Source organism: Erigeron canadensis, chromosome 3 (genome assembly GCF_010389155.1).
Source record: "Erigeron canadensis isolate Cc75 chromosome 3, C_canadensis_v1, whole genome shotgun sequence".
Classification (NCBI taxonomy): Eukaryota; Viridiplantae; Streptophyta; class Magnoliopsida; order Asterales; family Asteraceae; genus Erigeron; species Erigeron canadensis.
In genome coordinates, this window is record NC_057763.1 from 29984251 (window position 1) to 29997718 (window position 13468).

Here is a 13468-nt window from a genome sequence, read left to right on the forward strand (position 1 = left end):
CATAGGAAAATACGAAATACAAAATACGATATATATATATATGCCACAACACCAATTTTACAAGATGTCATTTAAGCCAAAAAAAAACGATGATACACTAACGAAATAACGAAATAAAATGCAGTGATTAAAAAAATGTAGTTCAAATTATAACCGATAACGATTGATATGAAAATTTATATAATGATTTAAAAAAAAAAAAAAACAGGTACTAAAATTGATACTACCCTAAATCATAGGGGGCAATTGTGAAATTGGCTCTAATGATAATTTAGCGTCTGAAAGTGAAAGAAATTGAATCAAATCAGCGGGGGGAGCGATGATACGAGCAGTGATTATAATCAATGATCAAGGCAAGCCTCGCCTCATCAAATTCTATGATTATCAGGTTTCCTTATTTTATTATATATTTATAATCTATATATATTATTTATTAATTAATTAAATTTGCTTATCATTGATTTGTGATAATATATTTATGCAAGATTAGCCAGTGGAAAAACAACAGGAAATCATTAGAAACATTTATTCAGGTTACAAGTTATTACTGATATAATTTATTATTTATCATTTAATTTTCCTTTTTTTCATCATAATTTAACTGTTAATTAAAAAAATAAAAAAAAGTAAGGTTTTTATTTAGCTGATCTAATTCAGTTTTGGTAGACTTTTGTAATGCTGGTAGTTGAAGCTGATAGTTTGCAATTGGGAGAATATAATATATATATGTGTGTGTGTGTGTGTGTGTGTGTGTGTTTGTATATATATATTAATATATATATATATACATATATCATGTGTTCTGATGGTTTTCTGTAAACTGGATGAGTGCAGTGTTATGCAGTAGAGCCGAGAATGTGAGCAACTTTGTACAAGTAGATTCGACTTTTGGTCCGGTATGTTGAGCCGTCTTTTTTATTAAAAAAAATGTATTATATGTTTAAAGTAGTTGTTTGGATACGAAATAGGAGAATGGGATGATAGTTAGTCAAAATGTTGTGTACATGTGTATGCTCAGACGTGTTGTCTGTTAATAAGTAGATCATTCTCACCTAGCCGTATGCTCAGATGATGGCCCGACAAACGGATTCACTCACACCAAGAAATTTATTCAATAAACTCGATTCCTCCTTGACTTCAGTGGGAATTGAACCTAGGCGATATTTTGTGACTCTTCCTTATTTATTATCTTATTTAGGGAAAATACAATATTATACAAGTAAACATAAGCAATTACCGGTTTATGTCTTAAGATTAACATGCTGTGATGCTCTTACTCCATTACGTTAGGCACGCATAACAATAGCTAATATAAAAAGAGAGTCCTACCTTGAAAGTAAAACCTTAGGAGCTCTCGTTTGTCACGGTAAGAGTTTATGAATGTTGAAGCAAGTAAACGAGTAGGCTATGGCAACACGATATTTGAAAACTGTCTATACTGAGATAATGAAAATATGACCATATCACAAGTAAATATTATATTTGAACTTGATCGATTCTAACGTAAATGTATTTTTATATTGAGATAATGACATGTGGATGTAGTGAACTATGACAAAATTTCTATGTTATGTATTGATCTAATTGGGGGTCTATGTTATGTAACGAACTTATCAAAACTGTTTAAGTGATGCATGTTACAGGCTAAAGTCGGTCATCAATTTTTTCCCCTTTATTTTTTAATCTTAATAATTAATTTATTTATTTAACATATATAAATAAATATAAGTTATGGAAACATATATGTATATAAGTTATGTAATTATATAAAAACTGTAAATACCTTCAGATCTTCCGGCCGCCACCTACCTCCCTATTTTTCCGATCAACCCTAACACAATCATATACCAAAAAATCAAAGATCTCATAAATTAAAATCGCATTTGAAGATTACGATCCCTTATAAGGTCAAGAGCCTAAAACTTTCTAATTACATATATTCTCAAACATATACACATTGACACACACAAATCTAAGGGTATATATATATATACAACCCACACAAACAAACAATGAGAGACTAGAGGACGTATTCTTACATGGCTTCTTGAGGCATAACTTAGAATTTAAATGAGAAAGAATAACTAATTGCTAGATTTTAGTTAAAGCAACAAAACAACAAGCTTAGAAGAATGCATTACAAGACTAAAGCTGAAAAGATCAAATCTCCTTGACCTCATAATTCATCATTTCTCTTTTCGGAATATTAATAAATAACTAAATGGAAACAAGAAAATACCAGTTCTCAAATACTCGGGATGAGTTGGAAACAATAAATAACATGCATCATTTAGACAGTTTTGGTAAGTTCGCTACATAACATAGACCCCCGATTAGATCAATACATAACATAGACATTTTGTCATAATTCACTACATTCACAGGTCATTATCCCAAGTAAAAAAAAATGGATGGTAACCGGCTACCTGTAGATTACCCGGTAACATGCATCACTTAGACAATTTTGGTAAGTTCTTTACATAACATAGACCCTCTCTTAGATCAATACATAACATAGACATTTTGTCATAGTTCACTACATCCACAGGTCATTATCCCTTTATTATATTAATTGATGCTCCATTGTATAAAGGTGAAATCTTTAACATATGATCAACACGAATCATTTCTCAAAAGGCTTTAAAATTTTAGATTTTTCCTTTGATATTCGAAGATAAAGATTCACCTCATAACTAAGTTGTTCAGATGTAGGTAGAGAAGTTGATGAAGAAGAAGATGGAAAATGTTAGAAAGATAAATATACCATTCCCGACTTGTTTTTGGACATAAATATCTTATGTTTATCTTCTATTGTTTTCTTGTGTTATTCTTCTCTATCATGGGCCAGTTTTTAGCCAAGGCCTGATGGGCCATAACTGAGTGGGAGATTTAGAGGTGGCAAAATGGGCGGGTTGGGTAATGGGTCAAACTGGATTTGGGTCAGAACTGTTGAGACATGTTTTATTCTTTTTTATTTTAGTTAGTGTGTTGAAATGAATACAAAAACAATTCTGTACAAGAAAGCATCAGTTTTGTAATGAATTAAGGTAGGAGTGTATATTTGTCTGAATTCACAGTTTCGGCCACTTTTGACCTTTTTTTTCTATCCATTGACATGTTTTGACCTTAGTTAAAAGCATCCTTTCTAGCTTACTGAACTTGCTAAATATATGTTATTTTTTATTAATTGTTTTCTTTTAGTTTTCTAGCTTGTGAATCACACATGTTAACATTGGTGCCCCTTTCAAAATATCATCTGTAAGAAAAGGCCGTTTGAAGTTTTAAAACATGTTGAATAAGTGTCTGTATCATGCTGATGCCATGTCAAAAGTTGATAAATGTTGGGTTTTCTCGTTTATGTCAAAGCACATGTGTATGTGCCATGGAAAAGAAGACACTACACGCTAGTTACCAAAAATTTTCTTCATGTGCTTGTTTGATATCTTATCTTTTTCAAGTCATTCAATGTTAATGGAAGTTTGGGTCCCTTCCGTGTGCAGAATACTCGACTTGTATACAAGACTTTTGCTACACTGTACTTCATCGTCATATTCGATGAATCTGAAAATGAACTTGCCATTTTAGATCTTATGCAAGGCAAGTGGTAACATTGGAATAATGCATTCTTAATGTAATTCTAATTTCATATTTTGGGTTTTCTGGTTGTAATGTTTCTTTAATATCCTGAATTTCAGTATTTGTGGAGACATTGGACAAGTGCTTCAGTAATGTGTGTGAGCTCGATATTGTTTTCAACTTCAGCAAGGTTAAATCTTTTTCCCTACAGATAATGTAGACAAAGAACGAGTAATAGTATAGGGTCATAGGACATCAACACATAATGATGATGTTTGTACACTAAAAACTTCTACCAGACTGGTTTCTACTCGTAATAGTTAATAGGCATATCAATCCTTATTATGGCACATGCCTGTCTTTTAGATGGGTATTTTTCCCCCTATTCAGCCAAAGCCTGGATACACCGGTTGCCAACAACAAAAGAAAAACAATTATTCGATGGAATGTTAAGAAATACAGCTGGCAATTCAACCTGATCACTAAAAAAACGGTCAAGAGGGTTATATATTTCATCTCCAATGGGTCAAATAAGCAAACTTTAGAAACTTCGCCAAAGAAACTGATTAAACTGGTAGAGCGAGTCAAATGGGTAAAAACTTAAAATTACCTTATTAAGTAATTATTTAAAAATTAGAGACTTTTAAAATTATAGAGACTTTGAAAAGGGGAAAATTATAGAAAGTCAAATGGGTCAATAGGGTTATATATATTAATAGCATGGGTCAATAGGGTTATATATATTAAACTGGTAGAGCGACTCAAATGGGTCAATAGGATTATATATATATTAATAGCATGCTTATCAGTAATTATTTAAAAATTATAGAGACTTTGAAAAGGGGAAAATTTTGTTGGTCAACCCAACACCACCAACTTGTCCCATTTCGACTCATATTGAGCCATTATCCACGCACAATTTTTGCTACCTCACTCACAAATGTATATTCTTGGGTTCTAGAAAATTTAATATGCCCAAGAATGGGTACTTCTAGATCATTGCATGTTCATGCCCAAAAATGGGGCCATTGAGATCTGATGTTGCATCACTGCATGTTATCCTTCTGATAAAAGAAAATTTCACTCTAATGTATCATTATATATCTATTTAGGGTTCTTGACATGCTTTTGTGTATTTCTTTCTGTTTTTTTTTTTTTGGAACTTCAACCGAGTTTGTTTTAGCATCATTACATGAATACACGTACATTTTAGCTTAAATACTCCTGTGTGAGTAATGCCTTAGTTCATGATGTACTCTTTTAGCAATACCAGAGCATTAATTGATTGTTTCAATAATTTTGCAGGTACATACGATACTTGACGAGATAATTTTGGGAGGTCAAGTTGTTGAAATGAGTTCATCTGAAGTTGTCAAGGCAGTAGACGAAATCACTTGGTCTCTCTCTCTCTCTCTCTCTCTCTCTCTCTCTCTCTCTCTCACACACACACACACACATACACACGTACTACTAGACTCACCTTAAACTACATGCTTTGTGCAGGCTTGAGAAGAACCCAAATTCAATTCGAGTTCCAAAATCCATATCAGGTTGGCAGGGACGATAGTAGTCTACCTGTAATTTCTAACGTTTGTTTTTCTCCGAAATTCAATAGCTATCATCTTTTCGTATTATTTTGGTTATAGCTATAAAAGCCGATGTGCGTAACTTTGTAACAGTTTGACTTCTGATTTTGTATGATATTCACTGTTTGAGTGTTAGGTTGCATACTTGCAGGTACAAACGTGAAATATCTATACTATATTAGTACTCGTATATTATAAAGCAAAAAAACATATTTAGATCTCTAAATTTAGGTTAAATTTGATCTCAACCATCTAATCTTAAAACTGATCTAGACCACTAAGCTTACTTTCTCTCTCACATGTTCTGCCAATCTGCCTTCAATCTTTTCATTCATATTTTATCTCCTTACTCCTCATCTCTCCATCTTCCAACACATACACACAAAAGTTTCGGTCTTTCGGATGTTACAGCAAACTGTTATCAATGCCGCTGTTATGCGGGAATAACCTCTCGTATTCATAAAGCTTGAACGGTCTTATGTTTATTTCTGGACACAATTATATGCAACACATTGTGTTAACGTAAAACAAAATGACCCATAAAAGTGGTCCTTAAAAGGAATAAAAGAACTGAATAATCATCTAAACCTCTGTTTCTCACCAGAAGCGGATCAAAACAAAATCCATTACAATTTACAATTCGACAAGAGCACCCACCAATTACAACGAAAAAATTGCTTGCTTTTAACCATGAACAATAGAACAAGCCCAAGAAACGGGGAAAAAGAAAAAAAATTCCAAAAAAAGGTTAACTTTGCGGCTTAAAACCCGCACTTTCTATCCCTGTATATCAACACCCACATGCAATTTATGTCCCTCTATCAAGAAAAACAAATCTCTTTTATCTATCATCATCAATAACTTCAACTTTACCTGCATCGATTGTACATGAAACTAACGGGGTGGGTGGGGTTATTAACAAAGAATCAATCTGTCTATCAATGCTCATTGTTCGATCTATCCTCATCTTGCACGTCCAAAGGTTCAGGGAATACATCTTTTGATTGCCTCCTATTTGAAGAAGAATGATCTCCTCCACCATTATGACCACTCCCTGACTGTGATCCGCTCGTCCCTGACCTCTTAAGGCTACTTGGTCCCGCCCCTCCAGCCGCCATGTCAGTTGAACTCTGCCGCCAGCTACTAAACAATGCAGCATTCCAAGAACCCCTTGAAGAAGGCGTCCGTAGCCTTGCTGAGCTTCCACTTTCTTCTCTCACTACTTTCAATGGGTTTTCCAACGCTTTAAGAATATATCTCATAAGGGGTCGTCTTGCAGGTTTCGGGTTGAGGCAAGATCTAGCTACAACAGCCATTGCCCATACTTCTTCTAATAAATCCTCGTCAATGATTAAAGATGGGTCTACAATGTTTGTTACGAGTTCTTTATCATATATGTTGATATACGGAAGGATTCCTTCTAATAATTCTTTTGTGCTTGAATCATTCGATGCACTGATTCCCATTTTGCCTGTTACAAGCTCAAGTAATACCTTCCCAAAGCAGTAGACATCATAGGCACATGTCGCAGTAGCTACACCTAAGTTGAAGCAATAAAAGAATATTAGCTACACCTAGTGATTTTCTTAAGAAATAAAAAGGATCGGTGGTACTGTTGTAATACTATTTTACAATTGTCTATAAATCTTTTTATCATGTATTAGAAACGTTTGTTTGGAAAAACATTGGGAACCTCATCAGAAGCAACAAGAATTTTTTAAGATCAAAAAACTTACCAGAAGCACCTTGTTCAGAAGTCCTGCATAAAACAGAAAACAAAAAAAAATTGATTAAAATCAATTAAAATGACTATCCGCAAAAAAAAAAGTTAATCAATGCATAGCTATTGCAGAAAAAATGCTCATTTCATTGTTCACTAAGTTGCTAATATTACACCTAAAACATTTTTGGAAATTTGACATACTTAAAGCGACAGCTATCGGGGTGAATAATAACGACTGGCATAAATAATGCTTTAAACAACAATTTAGGAATATAGTCCCAGCAAAGGAATGCACAGGATAAGCAGAAAGGGGAGAATTTATAATTTAATTTTGAATGAGGAACCAATGACCTTACGATAATAATCTGACTGATGATGAAGTTATAAAAGTTGGACAAAATCATCAAACCAACCATAAATGTCTATTTTACTAGGTTTGCCACACTATTTTAACAAGTCAAACTCATGATACTAAATGTACTCCAGAAATGCAGTTATTTTCGACCCGAGGGATTGCCCTAACTTATATTGGTGCAGTGATAATAAGCTTGTTGTACAGAATTCTAAATATTTAATTGTTTGATACCATCATAAACAAGAAGGAAGTTTTGTAAAGTTGCATGCTTTATACGTATTATATGATTAGCTAAATGATTCATCAAGTTCCTGATAACAACCAAGACCCAATAACGATGAGTAATTACAAAAAAACAAAATAAAACTTTCTAATCATAACCCAAAAAAAAGCTTTTAAAAGTCGCATACTTTATACGCATTATATGATTAATTAAATGATTCCTCAAGTTTCCAATCATTACCAATAGCCAATAACAACAGATAAATACAAAAAAGACTTTCTAATTATAGATATTGATGTGGAATCATACCCTAACTATAAAATAAAAGTCATCTGGCATGTAAAGTCACTTCCCTTTACATACTAATACAAAAAAGACACTTTTTAGTTTATCGAGTTCTTACTGCGGTAATCTGAGCAATCTGGTAAACCGGTTTGAATGACTGTCCCCTTCTTGAAAACAAACTTCACTTAGGCTTCCTAACCGCACTTCATATTTGTCATCAAGAAGTATACTGCTTGCTTGAACATCTCTTTAATCAAAAAAACAAAACAAAAAAACAAATTAACATATACCATCGAAAACACGATATTAAGCTATGATGTAACGTTCATGTGATACTTGCAAGAAAAGAGACCATCAATAATGACTTTATGCAAAATTAGCACTCTATCACTATCACGCGCGTCCATATTTTGTGACAACAAGGCTAACATTAGTGACATAAATGCATATGCATTACAACATCCTATATATGGTTTCCAATTATAGTTTCAGAAGTAAAATGAAAACATATTTATACCTGTGAACGAGGGGCGGACTGCATTCATGATGCAGATAAGAAAGCCCATCAGCAGCTCCTAATGCGATTTTTAATCTGGTTATCCAATCCAACGACTGTAAACTGTCATCTTCATGTTCATTTTTCCTATACAAAGAACTACTCAAATCTCCATTTGGCATGTATTTGTAAACAAGAAACTTTTCATTCTCATTCTCCAAACAATGTCCCAAAAGAGGCACCAATCGAGGATGAGATACCTTGCTAAATAAATCTAATTCCACCATAAAACTATCCTTCACCCCCGACCCCACATTGAATCTCTTAATAATTACAGGTATGCCACCATCTATAACACCCCTAAAAAGGTCACCCGAATGACCATTCTTTACCAGATTTGCATCACTAAAGTCACTAGTGGCTGCAAGAATCTGCTGATAAGTGAATGAGTCTCCTAAATTAGATAGATCCAACCCCACTCCTGGTTGCGGTGGAGCACCAGTGGCTGGAGCGGGTCCCACCCCGGTCCCTCTTTGACTAGTTGTATGCCTTTTTCGGCAGCATACAACCACTAGTATCACAATAAGTGCAAGAAGTATAATAAGTCCAACCCCGCCCACCACGGCCGCCAATATAATCCACTTTTTGTTGCTTTTATGACCGTTTCGAGAAGGCGGCAAAGCGCCATTTGGAAAATCATCAAACGGTAAACCCAATAAAGAATAAAATGCTGCACATTCCCTCACACTTCTCTGACCTGTGGAGTTTCGTAAGCAGTTACTATTTAAGGATGCAACCCCACGTGCATAACCCGGAACCGTGCCTTGCAAGTAATTATACGACAAGTCCACCGAGCTAAACTTCCTCAAAACAGTTGTAACATTTCCATAAAACATATTATGTGAGAGATTGAAAACTTTCAATGTGACGTTACCGTTCAAATCAATATTCGGTAACAGACCCGTGAAATTATTACCAGATGCATCTAGAAAGGTCAGATTAGGAAGTGACCATAACGCATCAGGTATATTACCAGTGAAGTTATTATGATCCAAAACCAAACTTTGCAACCCACTTTGTGAAGAAAACAAATTACCAGATAAATTACCCGTAAGCATATTTTTCCCAACTATCAACCTTTGCAAACTCCTTAATCTCCCAAATTCTAATGGCAGCGTCCCAGAAAACGTATTGAACCCCAGATCAAGAACAACCAAACTACTAATGTTACCCAATTGAGTAGGTATTGAAGATGACAGACTGTTACCAGAAAGATTCAAAAACTGAAGATTTAGAAAGTTCCCAAACGACTCAGGAATGACGCCAGATAAGTAATTCAATGACATGTCAAGCAAAGTAAGATTAACCAAAGATCCAAACGACGAAGGGATTAATCCAGTGAGTGTGTTTCTAGACAAATCGAGAACCGAAAGACGAGACAACTGGCTCAAACTAGAAGGAATGGTACCCGTGAGAGCATTATCCGACAAATACAACTCATTAAGACTAGAAAAATTTCCAACACTAAAAGGAATAGCACCCGAAATATCACAAGACCTAAGATCAAGAACTTGAAGGGTTTGAAGATTTTCCCCTAACTCATTAGGAATCGAACCAGGAAGTCTAAATCTCGAAGCATTAAACGAAACCAAATTGGTTAAATTCACAAGAGAATCGACTGCAAATTGTGGGTTCCTTCTACCAACTCTAGTTCTCTTAAACCCTGAAATATTAATCCCAATAACACTACCATTTCGACATAAAATCCCGACCCAATTCAAACACGGGTTCAATTTAATTGGCCATTGTTTTGATCTTATACCTAAAGAGGATCTAAGTTGTAATAAAGCTGCCCTTTCTTCCCTAAATCTTGACACAACAACTTTTGGTTGTTGTGGTTGTTGTTGTTCAAATGTTTCTCCAAACAACAAACATAGCAACAATAATAACACAATATGATAATTGTTCTGCCCCATAACAATATATATATATGTATATATACTACTTTATATGCATTGACATTTTTATAAATTTATTTATAACTATAGACAAAAATAAATAAAATGGTATAAAAATGGCAATGCAAATATTCATAAAGTCATACCTTTTTAAACTGATTGATTACAAAATCAAAGAAACTATCTTTTTTAGTAGTACTACACTATGTTGAAAGATTTGAAGAATAAAGCAATGGGAAGTGAATAAAATTTGAAAAAGGTGTGATCTTTGAGGTCGGTGGAGATCGCCGGAAAAAGGGTTTTTCCGGCGGTGGTTAAAGATCCAGTGAGGTGGGGGTGGGGGCTGGGTTGACTGAAAGGCTGAGCTCGAAAACCTCTGTGTGTGTGTGTGTGTGTGTTTTTGGTGGTACTTTCTCACTCATCAAATCACTACCAACATTTTTTCTCTCTCACATATTACATTACAATATATATTACATACATATATACATACAGATGGCCGTGTGTATAGCTGTTGAATTATGCATCCTTCCAAAAATATATGATTTTCTTAATTTAACTTATATGTTTTATTACTATTGTCTAAATCTTATTTTTTGGATATATTTGATTGATATGGTTTAAACCCCTAACAAAGGGTAGTAGGTGAACAAAGTGATCAATTCTTGCCATTTACTTATTTAACTAAAAATTAAGGTTTGCTCATTTTTTTGTGGCTGTGCTTAATACGATGGCTTAGCTTGTTATTTATAAAAAAAATGGGCATTTAATCGGTACTAAATTTTTATGTTTATAAGAATCTTATACATCATCATGATATGAAAAATGATGACTATTATGAAAATGTTTAGTTGATGTTCAGTTTTTTGTAAATAAGAAGCTAAGTCGCAGTGCTCGTTATAAGCATATAGTTAACTAGTCAATGTCAGTGTCATATAATGACATAAGTGACGCATCAGAAAGATCATCTCCATCACTATTAATAACTAACTTATTATAGCATCTGAATACATTATCAATTCATTATTAGTTTAATACTCATCAAATCTTCATCTAAAAATATATATATATATTTTTCCCTCATTATCAAAATAATGAAGGGTCTCATACTGAGCCAATCACGAGTTAGTTTACAATGATTTTAAAAACTGAAGGATTAATTTATTAAAGAGATATACATAATGGCTCATAGTTTACATTTTATGTGAGTGTTCCCATGAATTGTTTGTACTGGCTCATAGGCTACATCTCGTAATCTATGATACGTGCAAAGCCGATGCCGAATGTTTAAAAATTGTAGTAAATGGTAGGTGAGTGGTGAGTTATCAACTAAAAAAATTGGATTATGATATGTATGAGAGGTAGATGATCAATGTGACATAAAAAAAAAGTGGTTAAAAATGAAGAATATATGGTGATACATCGAACAAAACATGGGATGTTAATACTATTTACTCTTTAGGATTTTCCTATCGACAATTTTTAGGGCTAAACATGATGAGTCATAACTATTACCTTTTACTTTTTTAATTTAGAACTTTGATTTTTGATAAACATTAAATAAATGCCATTCATCTTTATCTATATTTCATAATCTCATAATATATTGATGAATTGTATTACAATTTACAACACATGATGTGATATTAAATTTCATATGGCATTTATGATATGATTTTCTAATATTATTTTCCTTAAAAGATAACATTTAAAAATGGATGAATTATATTGACATTTTTTATTTTATAAAATGGGTTTTGTTAACAAAGTCGTAGTTAATATGTATTAAATAGTTATATTTTTACCATAAAATTTAGATGTGCACTTTGGATATGAAAATACAATTTTTTTATACACATTAAATGCGTGTCTTATCATTATTTTTTTAAAAACAGACAATTATATAAGGGGAAACTAAAATAGTAAACTAAAAATATGAGATGTATTAAATCTAGAGGATATTGGAATTCTGACTAATTGCTTGAGCAAAAGGGAATAAAGGATGTGTTATGTTGGCAGTATGACGGGTCACAACTTTGATTATTCAAAGCAGATCCTAATCCCCTTTTAAAATTCAAAAGTGGCTGTCACTTTTACTAATCCTACTCTAACAATAGTTAATACTTTAATACCCCTACTTCTAAGACAAATCTAAATATCCATCGAAGGATAACTATAGTATATTGAGTTAAAAGTCATCAAAAATATAACCTAGTTTCACAAAATAATCAGTATATATAATATATTTCTTTTATTACTTAGGGCACTATACAATTTAAATTCAACACAAAGTAAAATCTACTTTCAAATAAATCATACTGTATAATTTAAATTTTATTGCTCATTTGGGCTACTATATTATTTAGACTAAGTGCACCACAATGCACTCAACTAATCATAAAAAGTTATTGTGTGCATGAATTTTAGGGTTGTTTTATTGTATTCAGTAAACATGAAAAGATGGTTATAGTAAACATGGAACCAGTTTCTTACTTATAATATGTAAATCATTATTTTTATTGTGTGCATAAACTAATCCCAAAAAATTATTGTGTGAATGTCACGTAAGCAGTCAACGTGAAAGTGGTGACCGACTAACTTTATACCCGGTAACTTTTGTTTACTATGAGACTCTTGAACAAGTTTCATAAATAGAATAAAACAAATCTAGAGTTCGTGCACACAATAACTTTTTGGGATTGGTTAACTGCATTCCGACGCACTTAGCTCTATTATTTACATCTATCATCCAAGTATAATATACTATCAAAAAAGGGTTAAGTGAATGGAAATGTAATTAACTATGACCAAAAAGTTATTGTGTACATAAATTTATAAAACCTTTATTGTATGCATAAACTTTATAAAAATGTTTAAGTTATGTAACTAAATATGATTGACCAGTCAAAAATTTGCACGTGATAGCTCATATGAGGTGTCACATACACATGTTACATGATTTAAACATTTTTACAAAGTTCGTGCATACAATAAAGTATCTATAAGTTCATGCATAAAATAACTTTTTGGTCACTTTAATGATCAAAAATGATATGTGCATTTAGGTTAATTAACTTAAATTCCAATTTTTTTTAATTTTTACAAAGTACACATCAAAATCATGGAGAACGATTTTTTTAGGTATTTAATTTGGTTAATCTAAAGTCTAAGCGCACATTCCATTTTTTAAAGTATATTATATTTTTGTAATGTATTTAAATACTGAATTACATAATTATAAAAAAAAATGTGGATCATACAAACTG

The 13468-nt window shown here is 32.7% G+C and overlaps 2 protein-coding genes across 2 annotated transcripts; one reads left to right on the top strand and one right to left on the bottom strand.

Annotated features, from left to right (window-relative positions):
- Positions 1–288: 288 nt before the first annotated feature.
- LOC122593814 (AP-3 complex subunit sigma) lies at positions 289–5304 on the top strand. Its single transcript, XM_043766264.1, has 7 exons — positions 289–388; positions 491–533; positions 835–896; positions 3501–3597; positions 3696–3766; positions 4882–4973; positions 5080–5304. The coding sequence occupies exons 1-7, from the start codon at positions 320–322 to the stop codon at positions 5141–5143; spliced, it is 498 nt and encodes a 165-aa protein (XP_043622199.1). The 5' UTR covers positions 289–319; the 3' UTR covers positions 5144–5304.
- Positions 5305–5708: 404 nt separating this feature from the next.
- LOC122594307 (probable LRR receptor-like serine/threonine-protein kinase At2g16250) lies at positions 5709–10639 on the bottom strand. Its single transcript, XM_043766783.1, has 4 exons — positions 8266–10639; positions 7867–7995; positions 6899–6921; positions 5709–6702 (listed from the first exon to the last, which is right to left on the bottom strand). The coding sequence occupies exons 1-4, from the start codon at positions 10218–10220 to the stop codon at positions 6101–6103; spliced, it is 2709 nt and encodes a 902-aa protein (XP_043622718.1). The 5' UTR covers positions 10221–10639; the 3' UTR covers positions 5709–6100.
- Positions 10640–13468: the final 2829 nt, after the last annotated feature.